The sequence below is a fragment of the Perognathus longimembris genome, chromosome 6 (assembly GCF_023159225.1).
Source record: "Perognathus longimembris pacificus isolate PPM17 chromosome 6, ASM2315922v1, whole genome shotgun sequence".
NCBI classification, from domain to species: domain Eukaryota; kingdom Metazoa; phylum Chordata; class Mammalia; order Rodentia; family Heteromyidae; genus Perognathus; species Perognathus longimembris.
The window spans coordinates 42,043,662-42,071,280 of NC_063166.1; the positions used below are offsets into that span (position 1 = coordinate 42,043,662).

Here is a 27,619-nt window from a genome sequence, read left to right on the forward strand (position 1 = left end):
AGAGAGAGAGAGAGAGAGAGAGAGAGAGAGAGAGAGAGAGAATCCTGGGTTTTGAACTCAAGGCCTCAGTGTTTTCCTGTAGCTTTTTTTGCTCTGGGTAGGTGTTCTTCCTTTTGAGCCAAAGCTCTACTTCTGGCTTTTTGCTGGTCAACTGAGGATAAGAATATCATGGACTTTTCTACCTGAGCTGGCTATGAATCTCAATCCTCAGATCTCAGCCTCTTGGGAAACTAAGATTATAGGAATAAGCTACCAGTGCCCATCTTTTGCAAGTCTTTTGAGAGAAATAAAAATCCCATTGGAGAAAATTTCTTTTTAAGGATTTTTTTTTTTTTTTTTTTTTTTTTTTGGCCAGTCCTGGGGCTTGGACTCAGGGCCTGAGCACTGTCCCTGGCTTCTTTTTGCTCAAGGCTAGCACTCTGCCACTTGAGCCACAGCGCCACTTCTGGACATATATATGTGGTGCTGAGGAATTGAACCCAGGGCCTCATGTATATGAGGCAAGCACTCTTGCCACTAGGCCATATCCCCAGCCCCCCTTTTTAAGGATTTTTTATGTGAAATGTTTTTTGTATTTTTCTTAGCACCACAAGGTTCTATGGAGTGCATGCACAATAAAGCATCACTGGATTTCACTGTCCAGCCTATTAGTATCCACCAACCTAAGTGTAACAGCTCAGTCATGCTCAGATGGCAAGTGGCTGCCCCCAGCCTCTTTCAAGCTTTGCTAATGTTCTTGAAAGACAGAAAAGAGCTCTGTTTCTAATGATACAAAGAGCATACAAACATGACACTTCCACGTCACCTTTTCCTGTGTGCCTCCATTCTCACAGGTTTCACTTCCAAGTCCAGACAGGGACACCAGTTTCGAGTCCCCTCATATACAAAGACCAGTGCCTACTCACACCACTCTCCATTCCTCTTCACGTGTCTCAGGTGAGTGTAGTTCTCCAAGAAGCCTCTTAAGTGGCCCTTAATTACACACTGGAGAGACTTCCAGAATGTTCCTGGAACAGCACAAATTCCTTTTACCCATAGGGAGTTCCCTGTATTTCATCTGCTCTCAGTGTGTGCCTGGATGGGCTTGCAAGGCAGGTGGTAGGGCTGCTCTGTTTACAGCTTCTAACATATAGTAGGTGCTAAGAAGATGTTTATTACACGAAGATACTCATTAAAATAAGCACGAATAAAATTTACCAATGTTATTTTTCTTTGGTCTTTCTAACACACACACACCATGAAAGTACCTAGATAATGCAAGGGCACGATTCACCCTCTCTTCAAGGCCAAAAGTTCCCAATGCCTTCCAGGTCATCCAGAACTTGAATGCGTCGGGTTTCCTGCTGCACTGGATGGATTTGTCCCCTGTGTCGTAGCTGACGTCATAGAACTTATCCTGTTGGAACAGGTAGGATGCTTCTGCAGAGTAGCATTTCTTAAGAAGACCCTTCGAAAGAGAAGGCAAGACCTCATGATCATTCATTTCTAAGATACTCTTGATGGTAAAATCACAGGAGAAAAGCTTGTATGACAAGCCATTAATTATGGAAAAGCACATCCTACTTCATTGAGTTAGGACTGTCCTCTGTCAGTCACAGATCACTCAATGTATTTAAAATAAAACCTAGCAGTTATGGATGGTAAAACTCAACTTCACAATTTCACTGCCATTAATGAGAAGCCAAGATGACCAAGTCTTTCTCTCTGAGATTAAGGTGGGCCAATTTCTTAGGAGAACTAAATCTGTCTGTAATTCACCCAAGATTCTTCAATGAGAGAGAGAGAGAGAGAGAGAGAGAAAGAGAGAGAAACCTTGACACAGTATGCATGTTTGATACAATTTCATAGGCACAAACAATCCCAGGCTTTTAAATGCCTTTTCTTCAAGCCATTACACAATATACAGCCAGATGTGACACTAACCCAGAGTAAAGATGAAACCAGAGTAAAAACCTTAACTGTGGAAAAATTAGACTCAATCCAAGAAGTCTTTACAAAGCAGCAGTCACTGGGCCAAAGGACATTTTATGTTTGTTTCACATTGATTTTATTTGCAACCACTCATTGGTTGCTTCCCACTAAGTAGTAGAGGAAATTTTACTCTGTTTATCACCAAAGTACAATCTCCATCTTGACCCCAAATTATTCAAATTTAAGTCATGCTGCCTTCAATGTCACCATGTGGCTACCTAAACTCAGGCTTGCTAAGCTGTTATTCAGAGCCCTCACCACTTTTAGGGCACCTTCACTGGCACAGATAATGTATGTGAGTCCTTTATTTCCAAGTATGACACATCTGCTCATTGTTCCTTCACCAGTGGATCACGGACCATCAATATCATGATATCACTGTCAAATGCTTCCCTTGAGCTTGTTTCTATTATCTTACAGTATTTTCTCCATTCAATGAATAGATCTTACACTCTTGCTTGGATTCTTTGACCAAGGTTGATATCCTTTCATTTGAAACACAGCTCCACTTCTGTTTTTTTCATGCTTAATTGGGCATGAGTCTCAATAGACTTTGCTACCCTGATTCCAAATCACAATCCTCAGATCTTAGCTTCCTAAGTAGCCAGAATTATAGGTATGAACCATAATTATTTGACTTTTGAAGATCACTAAGATTAAATATAGCCATCCACTTCTGGTATCACACAGTTTTCTCCCCTCTCTCCTTCCTAATTTTCCCATTTCATATGAGTTAAACTTGGCTGTATTTGCTCACCTAGTTGCTGATTCTCCAAGTCAGGTATTACATGCTCGATCTATCACTGCACCTATGCCATTTACCATGTGCTAGGCACAGTCTGCCTGGTTAAACAATCTGAACAATGATAGCACCCTACAAAGCCACACTTGTCCCACATTCCCTTTACATGTGGTAAGGAAAAATTCACAAATGCACAGGTTCATGTTAGCTGCATCCTCTGAGTGTTACCTGTCAGGTTTGAGCTGGTGCCTCATGCCTAGAGTCCTAGCTACTCAGGAGGCTGAAATCTGAGCATCAAGATTCAAAGTCAGTCTGGGCAGAAAAATATGTGAGACTCTCATCTTCAATTAACTAGCAAAACACTGGAAGTAGAGCTGTGGCTCAAGTGGTAGAGTGTCAGCTTTGAGTGAAAGAGCTAAGGGACAGGGATCAGGCTCAGAATTCGAGCCCTGGTATCAGCACAAAAACAAACAAGAACAACAAAAATACCTACAAATCAAGATAAACAAAAAAGAATCCCTGTCAGATTTGTACAGAAGCTACAAAGAAACACTCCAGTAGACACAGGGATTCTAGAAATTGCTTCCTTCTCAATAGGCAATGAATTAAACATTCTAAGGAGGAGGGGGAGGAGGGGAAGGAGGGGGAGGAGGAGGAGGAGGAGGAGGAGGAGGAGGAGGAGGAGGAGGAGGAGGAGGAGGAGGAGGAGGATAAAATCCCAAGATATCACACTCCAACTGAAAGGCAGCGTTGCCATTTGAATCACAGTATCATCTCTGTGGACTCTAATGTGGGTCTATATATGTTCTGCCACCAAAACAAAAATATCCCCATGAATTTACATCCTTTAAAACATTTTATACAAAATACAATTAGGATAGGCACCAGGGCCTCATGCCCATAAACCTAGTTACCCATGAGGCTGAGATCTGAGGATCACAGTTTGCAGCTAGCCCAGGCATGAAAGGTAGTAGAGCACCAGCCTTGAGTGAAAAAGCTAAGGGGGAACTGAAGGCCCTGAGTTCATGCTCCAGTACCAGCAACACGTGTGCAAGCGCACACACACATATACACACACATACACACACAGTACAAATTCCTATAAAACACTAATCAAAGGAAGTCTTGAGTTTGGTGCTCAAAGTTCAAGAGTCTGTCACTCTGACCTAAGCTGGGAAAAGCTCTTCATTCATATTTTTACCTCAGCATCAGCAGCAATCTCTTAGCTCCCACCACTGTATCTCCCTACCTCTATGGTCAGAAAATGTGATTATTGTTTCCATAGCAACCACAGTCTGACCGTATAGCATTACAAAGCCATTGGATATAGTTTAAAGACAACACACACATACAAGCACACAAATACATTCACAACACAGCTACGCATAAGATTATAAAATGACTTTTATCCACCCTTAAAGTTTCAAAATCCCTTTCAAAGCAAGTGATCTTTGTGCTTAGATGGAGCAGCCTTCAGTGGCTGAATGTTAGGGACCAAGCTGGAAGCAGTCCCATCTGTCCATTAACAACAGAAGGCAAATTGTAGCACCGTAGGTCGCTGGAGAAGCAGAAAGCCAAGAAAACACAGAGCAGCAGGAGTGAGGATGGCCCTGCAGTAGTGACACAGTTAATTTTACTGCACTGAAATATCCTCCTGCCTTGGGAAGGTTTCATAAAGAACAACTGGAGGCTTGGGATTTACTTTATCGAAAATAAATGAAAACTTTCCCCTCCAAGTCCCTGCTTTGCATTTTCCTTTCCATCCTCAAATTAAAATGGATGAAATAGCCTTTAGTTTTCAGGAGCCACATCAACCAAGAGAAGAGGCACAGGTCTCCAGAGAAAACTAGTTTGAAATAAGTACAGTAAAAGTTAACATGTTCAGAAAATTTTAATCACTTATTACTATGAAAGGAAAGATCACTTGCTCATCTTCACACTCAAAATCCTAGCAGGACAATCAACAACCAGTCAAATAAATTCCAAGGGCAAGCATCCAGTGAGAATAACAAGTGCCTTGTGTTGTGAGAGGAACTCACACTGTTCTCAGGAATTAGCATACATTATATGAGAACTTTTACCATGACAAGCGAAAAGATTCTGAAGCAAAGAAGGACAGGATAGCTTTGGTTCATATACTTAGAAGTCTGATCATTGGTAATCTTCAGGCACAGTTGAATCAGGAGTAAATGATAGCCATCATCAGGAATGTGTGGTTTCCTCTTGTTCTTTTGTCTTCTGTGTTGGCCTCAGTCCCTAAGCAAAGAGCTGGCAGGAAGCCTAGGAAAGGGGCTTCCCCACTGAGGACCCATGAGATTGGACACAGATTGCTGGAAAGAGACAGAATGGAGGAGAGTCCACTTCTGCTAGAGATGCTGCTAACCTAAACCCACTAGGCCCCTCCTTGGCCTCCATCCTCATCAGGCTGCATTCCTGGTATAATTAAAATCATGGCAAATTCATCTGAAGATAACTTCCACCCTGACATGTGATCACCTTTGGCACTGGACCAGATTCTTCATCCTTCCCTCCTAGTATCTGATTGCACTAGCCTGCATTCTGCAATAATCTTGTTGAAGCCGCTTATTCTATATCCCTCTCTGATTGCTAATGTTTTCTTCACTGATCATTGCTCTGTTCTTTGGCTACAAATGTGCATTGGTCCAAGTCCACAATGAGAATGAACTTTACTCTATCCATTTAACCATCTAGCTCAAGTTTTCTTCAATACTGTAAGAAAGGACTCAGCTTCATTTTTTTTTTTTTGTTTTGTTTTGTTTTTGCAGTTTTGGGGCTTGAACTCAGGGCCTTGGCACTGTCCCTGAGCTTCATTTGCTCAAGGATAGTACTCTACTACTTGAGCCACAGTGCCACTCATGTTAAGGAATTGAACCCAGGGCTTCATGCATGCTAGGCAAGCACTCTACCACTAAGCCACATCGCCAGCCCATGGTATTCAGCTTCTTGATCTCCCTTCCTCCTTGCTCCCCTCCCCTCTCCCTTTCCCTCTTCCCTGCTCCCTCTCTTTTGTGCCAGTGCTGGGGCTTAAAATCCATAGCCTCTTGCTCTTGATTTTTTTCCCCTCAAGACTGGCACCATAGCACTTGAAGCACACTTCTACTTCCCTTTTTTCTTTAGGGCAAAATAAAGAAGTGCTTAATTTCTAGGAACTTAAGTGCAATAATACTTTTCCCATGACTTCAATAATATTAACAATTCAACAATATTACAGCATAACTTAAGAACCCAAATCAGTTTTTCATCTGAACCTTCTGTGGCCAAACCTTATCAGGAAGTTAAGTAGCAAGCCTGCCCACACAGGAATGTAGAATGTAGGAGCCAGATGTTTTTGTCTGCAGCTGGCAGAAAACAGTTTTCACAATCAAGAGAAGCTAGGTACTGACCAGTACACGATCTGAGCACAGGACCACCAGTTCACTTTCCCTCTCTGTTCATAACTTAACCTGGCCATCAGCATAATCATAACAACTGTGGATAATGTTTATTGAACTCATACTATTGGGCAGGCATTTGAATCTTACAAGAATCCAGTGAACAAAGTTTTATTGCTTTTTGCCAAGTCTGTTGTATAATGTTTTTCAAGAAAGCAAGGTTCAGTTAATTATCCAAGGTCATTTTACTAGGTATTGGGACTGACATTCAAACTAAGCCTACTTGAACTTTTTACACACCACTGTGTACCATACTGCCATGTTTCCATATGCATGTAAAAACATACTGTGAACTCTGGTGATATTTAAAGATACCACTAAAAAATACATAATTAAGTCAGTAGGTTGCCTATTATTGTCAAGATTAACCAAGTAAGTGTGTGTGTGTGTGTGTGTGTGTGTGTGTGTGTGTGTGTGTGTGTTGGTATTAAGGTTTGAATTCAGGGACTGGACACTGTCCTTTAGCTTTTGTCTCCAGGCTAGTGTTCTACCAGTGGAGCCACAGCTCTACTTCTGGTTTTTTTGGTGGTTAATTGGAGATTAGTGTCTCACAGATTTCTTTCCTGTTGGAGCTAGCTTCAAATCTCGATTCTTAGATCTCAGTCTCCTGAATGGCTACAGGTGTGAGTCACCCAGCCCCCAACAGTCAAGTTACTTTTGGCTCCCATGGTCCACGTACAATTCAGAAGTCTCTTTTACAAGCCTAGAACACAAAGAACAAAGGCATGTGGTCTCCTTCATACATGATTGTTGGTGGGGCGGAGGAGGGGGGACAGTAGAGACCAGATCTGCAAAATAACAAACTTCTTTTCAAATGGTATTTCCATGTTTGGGTCAACAACTTTACAATATGTATCTAAAGCCAAACAACTACAAAACAAACATAAAAAGGTCTCGAATAGACCTATCAGAGGATCACAATAGCTCAATAGCTATGTACATATGATTATATAAGATGAGGCTAAGCAAAATGAACTCCAAGAGAAGGACACAGGAGGACTTTATTGTTGTCATTACATTTAATGTACTAAGTGAATTTCCTTAGGCATACCCCACATGGTTACTGTATATGATTTTGGCACACTGGATATTGTATATATGCTTACTTGAACTAGGGAAGGGAAAGAAAAATGAGGGAGGGTATAACAAATATGACAAGAAATGTATTCACTACCTTATTATGTAACTGTACCCCCTCTGTACTTGTCAATAAAATTTAATTTAAAAAAGAAATCTCTTTTCCAGCACCAATGACCCTGTGCACTTCTGTAAATCAAAATCTCTATGTTTTATAAACCTTTATATAAGCTTCTTCTTTGCAACTGTGTTTCCAGCTTATCAAACCATAGCTACCAAACTCTTTTTCCATATGGCTTTTCCCATATTCTCTTTCAGGACTCCCTTAATTACATGTAAAATAATGCTAAAGCACTTGGCAAATGGGCATATAAAGCATCATTGTAGTAATAAATTTATGCTAAATTATGTATCCTAGTTTATAACAGGCACTGTGCTGTCAGGAGCCCAGGCATACAATTTTCAGAATGTACTTAGTACCTAAACTGATATTTGTTGATTGAATTACAAAACTACATTGTAAGGCCACCACAGAAGAAAGACTTGACTATGACCTAGTGGCTACAACCTACAGTGTAAAATGAATTTTGAAAATAATTCTGCTACCTGGCATTGGTTTTACTTCTTTACTTAGCAAACATCTTTTTGAGCATTAACATATGCCTGGGATTGGTGATGTAATGGGGAATCTGCAAGTCACTATCATGAAGAATGAGATCTGAGGATCATGGTTTGAAGACAGCCCAGGCAAGAGAATTAGCGAGAGTCTTATCTCCAGTTAACCAGCCAAAGTTAGAAACAGATGTGTGACTCAAGCAGTGGAACATCATCCTTGGCTGAAAAAGTTAAGGAAGAGTGCCCCACACGCACACATGCATTTCACATTCATACACGTACATATATACACATTCACACACACAAATACACACACATACACATGTTTCAGATGGGAACAAGTACAGAAAAACAAAACCAGTCAGTACAAGTACAGTACTGGGACAGGAGAAAGAGCACAAAAGAGTACCACCTGTCACTTACAGCACTTAGAGCCATCTCAGGCCTTTACAGAAGAAATACATTAGTTGTGAGCTGAGAAGGAGCAGCTGGCTAGAGAAGAGAGTGGAATTCATTCAGTATGACCTGACTTAATTAATGAGGTAGGCTTCTCTAGAGAGAAGTCACTGGAAGGAAAAGAGTATCCAAGGCACCAGGAATCTTAAATGCTGTAATAGGAAAGATTTGTTACAAAACTTTCACAGGCTTATGCAGATACTCCATATTAAACTTCCTCATTCTATCGAAATAATGTGACAATCCACAGCTATGAATTCTGCTTTTGATTTACCTACTTCGTGTCAGAGCTCAAAGAAAGTCACTTAACATCCTAGGCTATATTTTTCTCATCAACCTAATGGAGATGAGGATGCTTTGTATACATAGCATATATGAATTTTGTGAAAACCTAATGATCTAGTGTTAATTGGAAACACTCTTCAGTCTCTGGCCCGGTGCCAAACTCCCACATTTCCTATCTGGCTCAGACATGAGCCACTGGTACCCCACAAACTCTCATTCTTGGTACTCTTCATAAAGGCTGTGGTTATTTCCAAGTCTCAAGGCATTATGTGAAGCTGGGCACCAGTGGCTCGTGCTTGAAATCCTAGCTACTCAGAAGGCTGAGTTATGAGGACTGTGGTTCAAAGCCAGCCCAGAAAGAAAATTCTGTAAGACTCTTATCTCCACTTAACCACAAAATGCTAGAAGTGGGAAGTGAAGCTGTGGCTCAAGTGGTTGAGCACTAGCGTTGTGTGAAATAGCTAAGAGACAGCACCACCCAGGCTGTGAGTTTAAGCTTCAGTACCAACACACACACACACACACACACACACACACACACACACCCCACACACACACCCCCCATGTGAAATTATGATAATCCGAGAAGGAAAGCTATGATGATAGGGAAGGAAGAGAAGTGAGAGTACCCTACTCTTGGGAGATAAAAATAACAAATGAATGAACAATAGGGTATGTTTTAAATGTGAAAAGGTATGTCATTGTGAGACAGCTATTTCCTTGGCTATGTCTAAAGCCTATGGGGTTTCACTCCTCTTAGCCCCTCCCCTTTAGGAATATTTTGCCACTCCTATCTAAATGGACCCTAAGGAATGAAGTAGGAAATCAGGAACAATCACCCTCTGTTGTCGCATCCCTAAAGGCATTTATACCATTACGTTTGCTTGTATGGTTTTCCTTTAATGTCAGGAATGCTCCTGATTCTGGATTTCAAGTGTATATATAGCACAAGCAGTATCTTATGAGATCTATAGTGGAAATGAAATTTGATGATCATAATCATTTGCAACATTGTCATCTTTGCAATTTTCTACTGGTCAGTTTTCTGTCTCTTCTGTGAAACTTCTTTTCCTAGTGTTCCTAGCTATTCAGTAATGCTGGGAATGTGTTCATACACTCAACTATGTTGCAAGATCTGTTTGGCAGCTGGGTACCAATGGCTCACACTTGTAATCCTAGCTACAGAAAAGGCTGAGGTCTGAGGATTACAGTTCAAAGTCAGGACAGGCAGGAAAATCTGTGAGACTTTTCTCAATCTGTTTGCAAATAATTATGAATCTGCCTTCAATTTCATCTATCCTAGACCTCATCTTCTGAGCCTTCAAGCACAATATTGCTGTGTATTGTTCCATGAATGTTCACCTGCTGGATTCCAAAGCAAGTATCTTTTTATTTGTGACTTCTTCAGGTAGATATTTTTTATTTGATTTCTTGTGGCATTTCTTTGAGGTATCTGTCTTGCATTTATTTACTTAATTCACTTTCTGTCCTGACTTATGTTAGAATAAAAATTAAAATCATCTAATACTGCATCCAGCTGGGTGGAGGGATTTATGTATTTATTTTATACAAGTTCTTTGAACTTGCTTCCTCCTCTGCCACATGAGAGACAGATTCCAGACACACTCAACTTCACTGGCTGCTTCACAGGGAGGTGAGTGCGTGCCGAGATTCACATGCTGACATTAAGCTTCCAGTGCACTGTTTGTGATCAATTGATCAATCTCTCCTCTGCACCCTTTGAAACATTTCCCAGTTGTAGGTATCACCCACAGATGTCCTCTGCTTATGCCTTCATTTAATAATCAAATTCCTGCTAAGCTTTGGCCCCTTGTTGCTTATATTTTCTAGAAGATGTTGGCATACAAGTTTGCTGGTCTTTGGGGTGTTTGTTCTTAAGAATTGTTGGGGATTCATCTTGGCCTTAAGGGGGGAAGGGTGAGGAGAGCGCTCCTGAGACGCCGCCCTTCCCCCAGCCCTGAGGCAGTGTGGAAGTGAGCCACACCTATCTCCTTCTGGGTCCGAACCAGAAGGGGTAGCTTTGAGACCATCCCCCACCTGCACGCAGGTCGGTACTATGGGAAGTGACGTTAGCCCATGAGGGAGGTCCTTGGGAGCTGCTCTTGGACGGACAAGCTCACCAGCCTATCGCAGCTCATGCTCAATCCTCGTCATCACTACTATATTACTCTGAGCCCCTCCCGAATAAACCAGATTGTGCTCCGAAGCATCTCCGAGATCCGTCTGCTCCTGGCTTCCTTGGTGGGTAAGGAGGGAGGAAAAGGGGATCTCATTCGGCCACGTGCACCTTAGGCTAGCCGGTGTCCCTCGCTCCACCTTAGCCACCTGCTGGTCAGGTGCCCAGGGGAGAGGGTGAAAAGGGGAGCACTGATAAGGGAGTAAGCTTAGCATCCCGGCACCAGAGGTAAATCTAGCCCGGCAAAGAATGATCTGTCTGCTGTCTTCAGGAGATACCTGTGTCCTGCTCATTGAATATACCTTTCTTTCATACTACCATGTCATCCTCCATTCTTGCAAAATTCTTCCATACTGTCAATCTTCTGAAAATGTTTCCCAATCTGCCTAATTTAAGTTGCTTCCAGGGTCTAGATGTTATGAGCTACGTCCCACCAAAATGTGATAACTGGACAAGATGTTTTATTTTGTTTGTTTTTTTAGTGCTAATAGGAGGCTGTAAGCATGGCATCATGTTCTTGCTTGGATTTTTCACTCAAGACTGCTACTCTACCACTTGAGCTACATCTTCACTCTGGCTGTTTGTTTTTTAATTGGAGATAAGAGTCTACTGGACTTTGCTGCTCTGATGGCTTAGAGCAGGACTAGTGGGATGATACAAGGAAAATACATTCATGGAATGGTATTCTTTTCAAAGTCCTTAAGCTGCTTTGCTGAGTTCAATTCAGTCTCTTATATGCAGTGGATATGTTTTAAAATCACCACCTTCCCACTGCACACATAGCTCACAGTGATGAAACACAACCTCAGCTCTGAGCCACAACTCCAGGCAGAAAGTCACCTAGGGCCACTTCATCTAGCGTACTGGGCTCCTCAGCTCCTTCCTTCCACCCCCTACCAAAGGGCTCTAGTTCCCTCCTGACCCAGATTCCTCTGGCTCACTTCCCTTCTCCATTTACCTCCCAAGTTTCTTCCGGTCAGGTGTTCCATTGCCCAAGGAGAGAGTAGCCTTCTAGCACCTGTGTCTCCATCCAGATGGGAACTACAAGAGAGGAGGAAGAGGGGGAGGAGAGGGGGCAGGACAGGGGAAGCCTGGAACTGGAGGCTTTTACCATAGGAATTTGTGTATGAAAGGCTGAAGAGATCACAGGAACTGAATTAGTTTTCCACCATCTTTGAGAACAAGAGTATCTTGGACAATTTGCACACTTAATGTTAACAACAAAGCCTCACTTCTTCCAGAATGCCTCCTGGAAGATTCCAGAAAGTTTGTTAGTGTATAAGCCTGCAGGACAGAGAGATTTATAGAGAACTAACTGACAGAGTACTTTATGCATGAGCTGAGCTTTTATATGTTTTGCCCTAAAGCATAAATCTCCCTAAAACCCCCTAACTAAGGTAAGGTTAAGCTGATTTGAAAATGAAGAGCCTTAACAAAAATAAAAAATAAAAAAATAGCATTTTTAAGAAATGCAACTTTACTATGTAACTGCACCCTCTTTGCACAACTCCTTGTAAAAAAATTTATGTCCAATTAATAAAAAAAATAAAAAAATTAAAAAAAAAAAAAAAAAGAAATGCAACTTAATAATTTTAAACCATGTTCCTGCCTTTGGGAGATAGTAACACCAGACCCAGTTTCCTAGAGAATGTGCAAGTGCTTCTATAAATAGACAAGAAACATTTGATAGAGCAGAGATCACGGTGCAATTCCCCTGCTCCACAATCATGCTTCTCTCTGAGGACAGATAGAGATTTTCTGATTTTCCTTGGACAACTATCAGCATACCTTGTCTGGTAAAGATAATCTAAAATTGTGTTTTTCAAATTTTGAATACAACCCACTGTAAGAGATTCTTCTTAAAGACTGACACAGTATCTACTTTAATATATGTAAACTGAAGCAAATCTCAGGGCATAGAATACCTCACTCTCACATAGAATGCACTCTCCTTTTAAAAAAATATTCCATTGTTCCATTCATTAAAATGAAAATACAAAAACAAATTTTTAAAAAAGGAAATACAAAAGGCTGGTATGACTTCTAATTGACTCTATAACTCATGACCAATTAGTACAGTGGGTCCTAACCGCAGGTAATAAGAGTCATATAATGTTTTTAATGAAGAATAATGTAAGCAAGGGTTTTATTCTAGATTGAAGTCAGATTTTTATGGTGTGATATTATTTCTTTAATTTCCCCACATGGAGCTGCTCCTCTCCTAAGGCTTGGCCTTACATTGAAAACTCCCAATTCATCAATTTAAGGCAGTAATGCATTGTGTGCATGTTGGCTCTAGAGACAGCGGAAGTGCTTTTAGGAGAATGTAAAACTATGGTAATTGTGATATGGAGGTCAGATCTGGCCAGTGAAAGAGGGCAGAAGCTGACTCCATCTCCACTATCTCTCAAGTCCCCCTGCTCAGAGGTCAGGGAAGAAAACATTCCCTCTCCCTGTAAACAATAATGCCTCCCCCCACCCCACCCCTCCAAATCCGGGCGCCAGTTCTTGATGGGCATGCCTGGATTCCTACAGGAAGGGAAGCTCCATACTCAGGTAGTGGGAGTTCCTGAATCCCAAGAGACAGGGGTGGGCAGATGGCCTATAGGTTACTGAACCTGTCTGTCAAGTGCTTGGAACTGGGAGCTTTCTGTGACCCTGCCCCCTGACCTGACCCTATTTAGGGGCAGGCCAGCTCAGGCGTCATTATGCCATGCGACATGTTCAAGTCTTGTGTCTCTGTCCCCATGGCATCCCAAGGTTTGTTGGTACTTGGAAATCCTCTGGAATTAGGTCTCTGTGCCACTGTACTGTCCTGTGTTATATGTTTTTCTCAAACCTGGGACAGGTCCATCTGGAACTTTCCCAATAAATTCATCTTTTTTACTTGAGACTGTCTGAGTGGTGGACTCTTGGAGGGATGGGGGATTCTCCCCCCTCACCTCCCCCCCCCCCCGCCATTACAGTAATGATCTAAGTTCTTTTTGTGCAATTAGAATCCATTATCTGAATCTTCTTTGTGAATGCATGCCAGTGGAAAATGGTTCTTCCTACAATACAAAGAAAACACAAATCATGCTAGAGTCCTATTAATTTTTCTTATTTTGTGCTGGTATTTGGGGCTTGAACTCAGAGCTTCACATTCTAGCTTGGCTTTTTTTTTTTTTTTTTTGCTCAAGACTGGCACTCTACCACTTGACTTTAATTTTTTTTAGTGGTTAACTTGAGACTGAGTTTCACAGACTTATCTTCCCAGACTGGCTTCAACTATGATCCTTATATCTCAGCCTTCTGAGTAGCTGGCATACTGGGATCTTAATGAAGCATATAATGGGTTATGGTAGCTGGGCCATGTGTGAATAAAAAAAAGAACCTTAATCTGTTCAATGACTTGATTGACTATGCTTTGTGGTAGCAAAAAGTTATGTGCTCAATGACTTGATTGACTATGCTTTGTGGTAGCAAAAAGTTATGTGCTCAGAAGCTAACCATATCCACACAAATCTGAGAGAACTTTTTCATTTAGTTCAGATGAGAGGAATTATGACCTATGCTCTTTTGCATTGCTTCTAACTTTAACTCTTTCTATAATTGCTCTGAATCTGTATTCACTTATACCCCATTTTGTTTTATAAGAATCTTAAGGCAGCTGCCAATATGGTAGGATTCGGAAAGAAAAGAAAAAGAGGAAAAAGAAAGAAAAAGAAGGTAGGGGGAAAAAGGTGAACAGTGAAGAGTTGAAAGTAAGGTCAAGAGAAAATATGATTGATGAGTGAGTCCTTCAGGGGTGTCTGCACACAAAATTTATATTGGATGGCAGGGGAATGGAAAGAACTATGCCAATTTCTGGACACACACAGCAAAAACATCCAGAAGATCCTTGCTGCTTTTCAACCATGGATATTTACTATAATGATTAACTATAGCCCATTACTTCATCATTCATTTCTCTGTGTATGAATTTGCATATACCAGTATTGTGGCTTGAACTCAGGGTCTGAGTACTCTCTGTTAGCTTTTTCACTCAAGAGTGGTGCTCTACGACTTGAGCTACAGCTCCACTTCTGGCTTTTGGCTGGAAATTAGAGATGAGATTCTCACAGACTTTCCTACCCTGAATGGCTTGGAACTGCAATCAATCTCAGCCTCCTGAGTAGCCAGTATTACATGGTGAGCCACTAGCGTCTGGAGTTCATTCATCTGTACTGAGGATAATGATCCCTTGCTACAGCCTGCCTCCTAGGAACATTTTATTTCTGGCATAATGTTTAGGTAAAAGCCTATGAAAGAAGTGTTAACACAAGTCATATCTCTTCAGGAAAATGGATTAACTGAATCTCATGAACAGGTAAGAAGACACAAATGGAAATGCTCTCTTTTAAATTGGACAAAATTGACAAGGAACCCTGCTTTTGACTGAGGCTGGAAAGCTGTCCCATACCAGCACAGCATTTGATAAAAAGCCATCTGTCTTTGGCTTATTCTGTTGTTGTTAATGAATGCTTAAAAGAAATAGTATGTGCTCATAAGCATGACCTCTGGCCTACACTTCCTGGAGTTTGAACATCCTCAGGAGGTCTGCCCTGAGGCCTGGGGAAGAGGTTGGAGATTGATTTTAAGGAAGAAAAAACAGTGCAGTGTAGCAAGCCAATTTCTGAAACCAACTTCTCTGCTCTTCTTTGTATAAATCCCATCAAAGACTCCTTGGGAATTGTTGACATTATACAACCAAGAAAATTCTCGTGTAAAACTAACCTTAAATATGTTTAAAATGCTTCAGAAAGCAATACCAAAGATGTAGCCCACAAATCTATTTCTCTTTCAAAGACCCATTATGCATTGTACTTATAAACTGACATATTGAATTAAAGTTCTTTGTATAACTATTTAAAGATAATAACATAAATAATAAAAAAACAACAAATCAAACCACTTATGTATACTAACATCTTTTTAAAAATCCAGAAATGTGCTAAAATGATCAAGAATTTGCTACTCTAACAATGGATATTTGCTCAAAGAAAAATCTATGCATTCACATATGGTATACCTCAAAGTTGAACAAAACAAAATAAAGAAATTCCATTCATTGAGTGCCTCCTATATGCCGGACAATGCATTACACTTGTCGGGGGGAGGGGATTGTACAGTTGTGCATGCTGGGACTGGGGCTTGATCTCAGGGCCTCAAGGGCTCATATGGCTTTTATGCTTAAGGCTGGCTATCTACCACTTGAGTCACAGTTCCACTTGTGGCTTTTTGCTGGTTAACAAGAAATAAAAGTCTTTTGTACTTGTCTGCTCACTCTGGCTTTGAATCATGATCTTCAAATCTCAGCTTCCTGAACAACTAGGATTATAGGCATGAACCACCAGTGTCCAGCTGTACAAAACATTTTAAAACACTATCTTGCTTAATGCTGTAGTTGTTTCTCCAAGAAGGAAGGGCTCTGCTTTTTACAGGGAAAAGAGTTGAGATTCAGACAGATCAAGTAAATTTTTTTTTTTTGGGGGGGGGCCAGTCCTGGGCCTTGGACTCAGGGCCTGAGCACTGTCCCTGGCTTCCTTTTTGCTCAAGGCTAGCACTCTGCCACTTGAGCCACAGCGCCACTTCTGGCCGTTTTCTGTATATGTGGTGCTGGGGAATCGAACCCAGGGCCTCATGTATATGAGGCAAGCTCTCTCGCCACTAGGCCATATCCCCAGCCCCGAAGTAAATTTTTAAGACATGTAGGACGGTCACAGACAGAAGCAAAATCTGAACACAGGTTTTACTGGGGTTCAAAGTCCACAAATTTGTTTACCCAATGAGAAGCATATCAAATGCCAGGATTTATCACTTCAAACTATAATGTGACAAAACAAGTTTTATGAGAGTCAGATAATAAATACTGTAGATTTTTCAGTATTTACTATAATTTCTGTCCCAATGATTAACTCTGCAGCTGTATAGGAAGGCAACTATGGAGGTACAAAAGTGATTGTGCATGTCTCTGCTCCAATAAAACTTTATTTACAAAACAAGTGACAGGCCATTTTAACCAAGGTTCATAATTTTTAGATCCACAAGAGATCCATTCAGTAAGACAACCATTTTCAGAGATCAGAAAAGCTTAACCATTTGCATGAAACTAGAGACATTTTCTTTGATTAAAACTGGGGAGGGTGCTGCAGATTTGGCTCAGTCGCATAATGCTTGCCTAGATGATTGAAGCCCTGCTTTTTGCCCTCAGTACTGCAAAGAAAAAGGAGGAAGAGAAGGAAGAAAAGGGAATGGAGGAGGAGGAGGAAGAGAAGGAAAAGAAGGAAGAGGAGGAGGAGGAAGAGGAGGAATTCAAACTCATTATTCTCCTGCCTCTGCCTCTCAAGTAGCCAGGATTAGAGGTGTGTATCATACCTAGTTAAGGCCAGTTTTCAATTCCACTTATATAGCTTCCAAAAGAGATACTTGAATTGGGGAAAGAAAATTGCCATGATTTAATTTCCTTTTTGGTTCAAGAAATATTCCATACTATTTCCATAGAGAATAATATTTGGTGATCTGGACCCATGATAGCATCTCATTTCTGATTTCCACTGATTTATCAACACTCCAAGACAAAGCAAAAAATATTATTGTGTGTTGGAACTGGTTATATCTGGGCTTATTTTCTGCTTATTCTAAGATTGTATTATGTCATTCGTAATGGATCTTTGCTGAAATAATGTGGCAGGAAGGGCTATGAATCTCAAACTGAAAGCTCATTATATGCAAACAGAAGTTACTCTTGGTTAAAGGAAAAAAACAGCAGAAGAGAAAAAAGGAAGGGAGGCAGACAGAAAAGGCTCCATGGTGGGTAAGTACAGGAGATAAGGAGGTTTCTTAGCTTGCTCTGACCCAGTCCAGTTCTAAATATGCAAATTACAGGTTCTAAACCAAGGAAGAAAGCCCTTGCCTGATAAACTACAGGTATTCTGAAGGGGACAGGAGAACAGGGTATACTCAGAACAAGTGACTGTCAGTCCCAGGAGATATAGACTGCTTCTGCAGAATTTCTACACCCTGAGCTAGAATTAAAAAATAATAACAATAAAGAAAAATCTACAATTAAAGGTCTTAAAGCCAAATTGTGTTAGGAGGAGATTTCTAGTTCCTTACTTGGCTGTGGATGTGACAATGAGCTAAAATTATCAGAGATCATTTTAGTTCTGAGGAAATCCAACAGGCTTCATGTTTTCTTTCTTTAAAAAAAAATATTGTAAAGGTGGGGGCTAAGTTACACAAGTAAAGTAATGAGTATATTCCTTTTAAAACACTGTTACCCCCTCCTTACCATTACCTCCACTCCCCTCCCCCGAGATTGTTCATTTCTAACATAGTGTTTAGTAGGTATCATTGTTCCATTCATCTTTTGTGGTGTTGTTTCTGTGATTCCTTTTCCCTTCCATGGATCAGATAAGCTTATATACAAGACAAAAGGAACAGAAAACTAAAACTGAAAGAAAAAAAATAGAAATAACTGCACACAGGACATTCTTCACTTCTGTGGCTGTAAAGTCTATAGTTTCAGGCAGAAAATAAGGTTGAATCATGACCTACAACCTTTACTTAGGAACTTGCATTTATTATTTATTAATTTAAAATAAATTGTACCAGTCCTAGGGCTTGAACTCAGGGTTCGTGTGCTGTAATTCAGCTTCTTTTTGTTCAAGGCTAGGGTTCTTGAGCCACAGGTCCACTTCTAGCTTTTAGGGTAGTTTTAGAAGAGATAAAGAGCTTCACAAACTTTCCTGCCCAGGCTTGCTTCAAATTGCAATCATCATAGCTCAGCTTCCTGAGTAGCTAGGATGATAGGCACAAGCCATCAATACCCATCTTTTAAAGCGTGAATCTTGTAACAGCCATCCTGGTTTTGAATACAGTTGCATCCCGTATTTGAGCTGAGTTTTGTGAGAACAAGGAAGGACCTGAGTAGGCAAAGAAGAGTATATGGTTTTCCACTTTCCTATCAGAAAATGATAAATTCCTAACACAATCAAATCCCTCTGTTGTGTGGCCTGAGCTTGTTACCCAGCCCCATCACCTAGCACAGCAGCACGTGGCTCACAGCCTGATACTTGGCAAGTGCCATGATCTGCTCATCATCGGCTTCTAGCCCTGCAGCATATCTCAGAAATCAAGGTATAACCATGTTTCATAATATCACAGGCTATCTCCTATTACACCACTATTTATGCTCTGTATCCAACCACAGATTCAGCTCCCAACCCATTTCCCTGTCATTTCTCAGCACTTCCTCTACGAAGGCACCACAGGCTGATACCAAATTCACAGTCACCAACAAAGGTAAAAAATTCATTGAATTGTTAAAAGTAATGAGGATAGGTCTTTCCTATGATTTCAAGTAATTTGTCACCAAAGTCTGACAAGCTTAGTTGTAAATAATTAGGGGAAACCCCTTAAATATAAGTGTGCAATTTTATTAAAAATATTTAAAGCATCTAGGCACTGATAACTCACACCTACAATCCTAGCTACTCAGGAGGCAAAATCTGAGTATCACAGCTCAAACCAGCCAAAATAGAAAAGTTTACAAGTGTCTATCACTAATAATAACGATAATAACAACAACATAATAATAGACTCTATCTCCAACTAACCAGCAATAAAAGACAGACAGGATATGTAGCTAAAGTAGTAGAGCAGCGTCCATTGGTCAAAAACTCTGATCAAAAGTGCAAGGCTCTGAGTTTAAGCCCCAGTACACACACACACACACACACACACACACACACACACCATGCTTAAAGCTACAAAGACATTGGGGACAAAAATTCTCATATAGGGAAAGGTAAACCAGGACTTCATATTTATCCACAATACAGCCAAAATGAGACCCAGATATACTTGCCTTTGGCTCTATGAATTGCCCTACCGTGAATCATGGGGAAGCCATTTCCCTAATCATGGTCTTCCCACAGGCATGAGAGAAAGGCCTTTGAAGATATCTGTTCCACTAGTATGTGTCTCTGGGATTTTGATGGAGCTCTGTAAGTAAAAGGAAGCCCTGAGATTTTCATAATTGGGAAATAAAGTCCACAGAGCAGCTGAAACTTTGACCCTAGACATAGCTATGTCACCACAGGAAACAGTATTTTCCTTATTATGGATTAACTCCTGGGTCACCCCTGGCTCTGGAAACAGCTACATCTTTCTTTATACTTTTGTGTGCCTCTGGTAAGCTGGATGTGAAAACAGCACCGATTCTGACAGGCCTCTAAATGGATGCATCCCAGCTTTTGTAACTGAATATCAGAAGTTTAATCTACATTACAGTGCTGTCTCAAACTGCTAATAAAACAGAGGAATAAGGTGTCAAGATAGCATCCACAGGCCATGGACTAGTGACGTGTGCTATGCCATGACAAGGGCATAATGGAATGTATTGGAAGAAAGTAGCCTTTTAGACAAATCACCATGAACTTTCTGACAGCTGCTACCAAGGAAGATGTGGAAAAGATACATTACATCTTCCCCATTCCTCCTCAGGTCCTGGACCAAGTTTAAAACTCAGCAAGCCATTAGGAAGTTGTCACAGCAAGAGATGAAAGATGTTTACAGTGAACAAGTTAGGCTGTTTGCCCAGTTCACAGTGAGCCCTAACTTCCCTCCCTCAGCCAGAGAGCAGAACAAGCCCTGCCTGCCTTAGTCCCTGACTCCAGCCAAGTATACTAAAAGTGAAGCCCTGGGATCAGAATCTAATTTGGAGAGACCCTAACACAGCTGTGGAGATCTCAAAATCACACATTTAACCTGGCATGTGAACTTAAGAACACAAGTAATTGTTCCAAATTTCAAAAGTGTATTATACTACATCTGTAAAAAGGATACTTTCTTTTCCTCTTCATGCTCGTGTGTGTGTGTGTGTGTGTGTGTGTGTGTGTGTGTGTGTGTGTGTGGTGTGCGTGTGTGTTGGTACTGGGGCTTGAACTCAGGGCCCAGGCACTGTCCATTAGCTTTTCACTCAAGGCTCTGCCACCTGAGCCACACCTTCACTTTGGCTTTTTGCTCGTAAATTGGAGATGAGAGTCTCACCGACTTTCTTGCCCAGGCTAAGTTCAATCTTCACTCCACAGACCTCAGCCTCCTGGGTATGGTAGCATTAGAGATGTGAGCCAATGGCATCTGGCTTATTTTTCTTTAAACCATTTCCAGCTCTGAGCCACCATCATTTCTAATAACATTTACTTTGGTTATGTCCAGAAAAAAGCTGAAATGGTGAAATGGAGTATTCCTCAGACCATTCAGATCAACCTTTGTTGATCAACCTTTGTCCACTGAAAGACTTTTTCTTTTTGCTTTCTAACATTATTGTAAATTTCATAAATGCCAGTGACAAGGATTATCAGTTAACATGTAAAATACTTCACCAAATATTAATTTCATATAAAGCCACAAATTAGTAGAAACATATCCAGTGCAATATGTGAAATATACTTATAACAATACTGTATGTCATTTCTATTAATTTCAAATTTAAGTGTACACCTTGTATTTTTATATCTGAGACTGGCAACTTGGAACTAAGGAGTGAAATCAGAACAGTGGGCCCTGAATTCAAGCCTGAGGACCACTCCTTTAAACCCTACCAAACCCCCAACAGGACAGAGTAGTCATTGTACTGACCTCCTACTCCATCTCTACCTCTTCTCAAGATATCTTTCCATCTTCCTGTCACTGTTGGAAATCTGTCATGACCCTGAATGGCAGAGCTGCTGAGTCCTGCCTCTTACTAACTGTGATTTTTCAGGCTGGTTTGTGTTGGATAAGCCCCTACCATACCAAGCGTCCCCTCTCCCCTCTCCTCCTTTTCCTTCCTCCCTCCCTCCCTCCTTTCCTAACTTTTCTCACGGTATATAAGGTTCATCCATCTAAACCTCACCTAGAACCCAAGCCAGAGAGAAGATAGCCCATATGACTTTACATACACAGTCCTGTTATATCTCTGGACCTGCATGATTCCATGATCCTATTTGGCCCTGTGTTCCTATCCCATACTTGCTTCCTCTGCAGATACCTCTCTCCCCCTTAACTCTAAGGACTGGTATTCTCTTAAGGAAAAAGAATTGACTAACAGTAGAATCTAGGCTGAGATAATTCTCCAGATTAAAAAGTAAGGATTTGTCACTCTTGATCTCTGTTTTTATTCTGATCTATAACTGAAAACAAGAAAGCAAGACAGAATTTCATGGCATATCTTAAGCATTTTGGAGATTTAAATCATTTTTCTAAAACACTCTTCACAAAGACTAAGTTAATGCTGTTTTTGTCAATTAATTGAAAAATAGTTTCTATGAAAACATTATCCAATTAAAACTTCAAGAGTCAAGCCAAAAACTACCAAATGTGAATTATCATTCTTGCAGAAGAAAACTATAAAGAAAGTAGGGGAAAATGAATAGTAATTAAGGAAATTTCATAAAGATATGAATTGGAAAATAGAAGCAAAAACTGATTTCTCTCAGAGAGAAGATAAGCAAAACAAATGAAAGGGAAAACAAAAACATTAAGAAATTAAAACTTCAGATGGGAGAATATAAGATGAAAGTGATTTAAAATAAGAAAACAATAAATTATGCTAACATATTTAGGTTTATGGAACCATATTAAATATTTGAGAAAATATGTTGCTGAAATGAATTCAAATACAGCAACAATTCCTACTAATTTCATCAAAAATGTAAAAATGGACATACAATTGAAAAATAATATCTCCAAACATTTCTGAACAAGACAGTATTATTATTAGTTTTCCAGAGAAGGTCTCAAAATCTAGTGATCCATTTGCTACAGTAATAAAAGAAAACATTTAGAACCCAACAGTCAGAGAAAATATCCACATGCAAAGAAGATCAATAGTATTTAGATACAAGAAAATTCTAAACATATAAACCCATCCATGATAAAATAATAACAATATAAAAAAGTGAAGCTAGTTAGTAACAAAAACCTATTAACATATGTTTAACTTTCTTTAAGGAGTGAAATCGAACCACCCTGCTAGGTAATAAAAATGAATAGTCATTTCTTAATAACTTCTCAAGAGGATTTATAAAGAATACATATTTTAAGACAACTCAATAAGATCACATAAAAGACAACAGTGCCTTATATTTATTGCTATTATTGAACCTATTCTTGAAATTCTACAGTGCCTTGTAATTGAACCTTAGGTATTAGAAAGTAAACAAAATTACAGTTTATACTAACATAATCAATTTGTGACAGAGTGCAAGAAAGTCTAAGAAGTAATAAGAAATCTGAGAAGGTATAGCTCAAGTGAAAGTGAACTTACCTACCAAGCACAAGGCTCTGATCTGAAAGCTCAGTGCCACCAAACAAAATGTTTATCAGGTGGTGGTGGTACATGCCTGTAATTCCAGCAATGCAAGAGATGGAAGTAGGAGTATCCCATTTTGACCCGCCCTGACAAAAAGTGTGAGATTCTACAAGAAAAATACATTCTCAGCACTCTGTAACACCCAGAGAACCTCTGGGTCTTAGATTCTAAAATAGAGATGGAGGAGTTCAGAGAGCAAGATGTGGATCATAGAAGCCAAATGCCATATCTTATATACCTCAGCACAGATATATATGCATGTATACATTAATATGCATCAAGAAAATGTTCAGTGTTCTAACATTGCCTAATGAATTACAGTAAGTTTTATGATCTTCATTATGCTTATTCTATTTACTACTGTGATCATATAATATGTTTGAAATATTAGAAAGACAGTAACTAGTTACTAATACTTCAAAAGCTTTGTTGACCATTCTCTTTACCACCTTTCACTTACTTGATCTCCATTTCCTAATAGAATTCAGGGAATTGCACTTGAATTGTTTCATAGTCCCATTTCCCTGTTAGCTTTTGAGTGCACCTATGGTAGGACTCAGGCCAATTTGGACTCATACTGTCTCAAGAATGGTAAAGGGAATAAATTAGTGATTGTTTATCTCTGGTGCAGTACTAAGCCGAAGCTTATAAAAGGAAGTCTGATGGTGGGCACATTGCAACTTTAGTCAGAAAGGACCATGTGTGTGGAAGCCCTACCACTGGATACAACCAAAAGAAACCAATCCATCAATCTCAAAACTGGAAAGACAATAACAAAATTATAACACAAAGGCAACTTCAATGGTATATGAGATAGACAAGAAGAAAGAATTAGTGATTTTCAAGACAAATCAGAAGAAATTGTCCACAACAAAGCATAGAAAGACAAATATGTAACATACAAAATAGAGAATAAGAGAAAACTGATTAGAAAGTCTAATACACATTTAGTCGGCATGCCAGAAAATGAGAGAAAGGAGGCACAAGAAATAGTTTCCAAGCTTAGGAAACTCATCAAGCTACAGTCTCAGGGAACCTAATGAAGCCAATTAGAGATACATTAAACAAAATTCATATTTAGAACATTGTAGTCAAATAAAGCTTGAAAATGATAAAAGGAAGTCAAAGGGAAAAAAGTCATTTCCTTATCAAAGAAATGACAGCTCACATTTTGACATAAAACCAGAAGACTAAAATAAATTATGTGGAGGGGGTTATGCATCATGAAATCACTCCTTGAAGTCTGTCTGTGGTAAAAGTGAAATAAAGATAGAAGTTTTTTCTTTTAAAAAAACACAACTGCAAGTGTGTCATTCTATGATCTAAGTAACACATTCCTAAATATGGTCTTCAGGAACAAAAATTTTCCCAGATTGAAGTACCAAGATACAGAAGCAATAGAGATATGCCCCCAAATATGTTCATAGTGAATTTCTGTAAAGGCCTTGAGTGGGTAGGCTTTTACAGAAAGTAAGAATTTGCTATAACTCAATTTCTTATAGAAAATACAATTGATAAACAAATTGGTGCTTTATTCATATGGTATAGTACAAAGGAGAGAAAATATTTATTGGATTGTTGTGTGCAGTATGAATGGATCTTAAAGACACAGCATACATGGTAGTATATGCTATAGCCTAGAACACTTGCATGAGCCCAGGAGTTTTAAACTATCTTGGGGAAATAGCAAAGAACCCCTAAAACAAAAACACAGAATTAAGTTAAACAGCAACAACAAAAACTCAGACATGCACACAAAATACTGTGTACTCCATTTATATAAACCTCAAACAGGCAAAAGTAAATTATGTTATTTCAGGATCCATAATTACAGAGAAAAACTATAAAGAAACCAAAAAATTAAGGTCATGAAGGAACTCAGGGAGAACTTCTAAGATCTAGTTATGTTCTTTGTTTAATCTGCTCAGAAGGACTTGTTTATTTTTTATGCTAAATTTAGTCAGTTATTATTTTTGTTCTTCCATTACTGGTTTTAAACCGAAGGCCTCACACTTAGATTGGCTTGTTTGGCTGATGTTCTACCATATGAGCCACTCTTTCAGCCTGGCCTTTTGCTGATTATTTTGAAGATGGAGCCTCACAAACTTTTCTGCTCAGGCTGGCTTTGAAATGTGATTCTCTAGATCGTAGCTTCCTGAGTAGCTAGGATTACATACATCAGTCAACAGCACCTGACTTTATTTATATTTAACATACACAATGTTGGTTGATATCCACATAGATTTATTTACAAGACCCCTCTCAATTCCAGTCTGCACAGACTCAAATACCTCATATAATATGACAAATATAGTAAGTACTCCTTGAAGTACTGCTTCAGTTTCAGGTGTTTTGAGTCTTGGAGTTCTATAGATTCTATAATATTTACAAAGACTTTAGCAGTTGAGCATCTCTACAACCTAAAATCTTAGAGATACTCAACCTGTACTTGCATATAGCCTACATTCTCCTATCATACACTTTTAATTATATCTATTAGTGCAACTATTATAGAAGACAATGTGGAGATTCCTCAAAAAAAAATAAAAAGAGAACTGCCTTTTGATCCAAAAATAACCTCTTGAGAATATATCTGAAAGGTTGCAAGACAGGATACAATAAAGGCACTTACATACCCATGTTCATTGCAGTTCTAGTCACAATAGCCAATTTATAGATGTAAATAGCCCAGACACCCTACAACTGACAAATAGATCAAGACAATGTGTGTATGTCTGTGTGTGTATGTGTGTGTATAAGAGACACACACATTTTATTCATCCTTCAGGAATAATTAAATTCTGTCATTCTTTCAAGAAATAGATGAATCTGGAGTAAAAATAAAAACATATTGAGTGAAGTAAGTCAGGCCTAGAAAGACAGAGTGAATATTTCCATTCATTTGTGAATGCTAGAACCCAAAAATAAACTTACATAAGAACACACAGGATCATATAAATATATACACACCTAAAGTATGATATATTCAGGAATTCAATTCCATGCTACAACCCTTTTGAGCAACTGGCTGTTTAAAAAAGTGAGTATCAGGAAGCTGAACTATATCTGAGCTATATATAAGAGGGAATATTGGCAAATGGTGGATGAATGGAAAAAGGAATGGTGAATAAATACAATTATATTATACAATGTACACACATGGAATAGGCAATGGGAAATTTGATGTGATTGATGGGTGAGATGATAGGGAATGTGAGAGAAGGGAGAATAATGGGATCAATATGCACTGAACATACAAAGTCATATGTTAAGTGTTCATGTCAACTTTGCATGAGTACTTGCTGATCAAAACTAAAAAATAATTTTTGTAATATAAATATGACCTTTGGATAATTTATAAATGTGAGTTATAAGCAACAAGTGTAACCCATCATAAGCCAAATTTTAGCTTACACACTGAATCAAGGGGCCATGCTGATTATGATACATATTTCCTTTTACATATTGACCCTCTTGATTTCTCTTTAGATAATTTTTTTTGGGGGGTGGTACTGGGCCTGGATACTATCCCTTAGCTTTTTCACTTTAGGTTGGTCTTCACTGCTTGAGCTCCACTTTGGGATTTTTGTTGGTTAATTAGAGGTAAGTATCTCATGGGCTTTCCTTCCCAGGCTGGGTCCAGCCTCCATCTTCAGATCTCTGTCTTCTGAGTAGCTAAGAAGACAGATGGGAGCCACTTGCACCTGGCTAGATTTTCACTTTTATATAATCTTCTTGTATTGGAGGACCTAAATAGGATAGAAAGGCTGGTCTATAAAGAGAACTCCCTTTGGGTGGTATTTTTCAACTGCTGGTTCAGGTGGAATCAGCAATGACAAAAGGACATGAAAAGAGACTTTCATATTTTCCCCTTTTTGCTCATTTCTTAGGAAATGTGAAGTCATCCATGATACCTGGCAGAGAAACAAAGACCGGGATTCTACACAGGCATGGGCAGGCTGCCCAGACCTTCAGGTTCTTCACATGGAAAAGTAGCAGAGAGAGTCCCATCCCAAAAGGGCACTCCAGAAATAGACTGGCAGGAAATATGCTATGCAATAGTGGGCAAAAGCTCAGCTCATTTCAGCCAAACTGAAATAAATGTAGCTTAACCAGGAGTACCAGGTAGCAGACACCCATGAGTTCCAAAGGAATTCAAGGATGAACTTGGGAAACTGTGGGGCCAAGATCCAAAATGACAATCGGCCACTGCCAGCAAAAGGGCAGATTTGTGAGTGTCCATTGGGAAGTCAAGAGAGGACCCATGGAGCCTTTGCAAAGCTGCTGCCTCTTCCTCTTGTCTAGTCTCCAAAAGCGGACACCATCATTCCATAGCCAAGCAAAAATAACTTCCTAGGGGAAAAACAATATGGTTTCTAAAAGTAGAGAGCTTGTGTCACCAATTTATTATAGGTGCCCAAATCATGTAGATATGGGGCCAAATA

The 27,619-nt window shown here is 39.7% G+C and overlaps 1 protein-coding gene across 2 annotated transcripts in view; it reads right to left on the bottom strand.

Annotated features, from left to right (window-relative positions):
- Positions 1-27,619, bottom strand: part of Gadl1 (glutamate decarboxylase like 1) — a 176,460-nt gene that overhangs the window by 80,973 nt on the left and 67,868 nt on the right. For both annotated transcript variants that reach the window (XM_048348605.1, XM_048348606.1), the window contains one exon: positions 1,248-1,447. In XM_048348605.1, the coding sequence (XP_048204562.1) occupies positions 1,248-1,447 (200 nt within the window). The remainder of the gene's footprint in view (positions 1-1,247; positions 1,448-27,619) is intronic.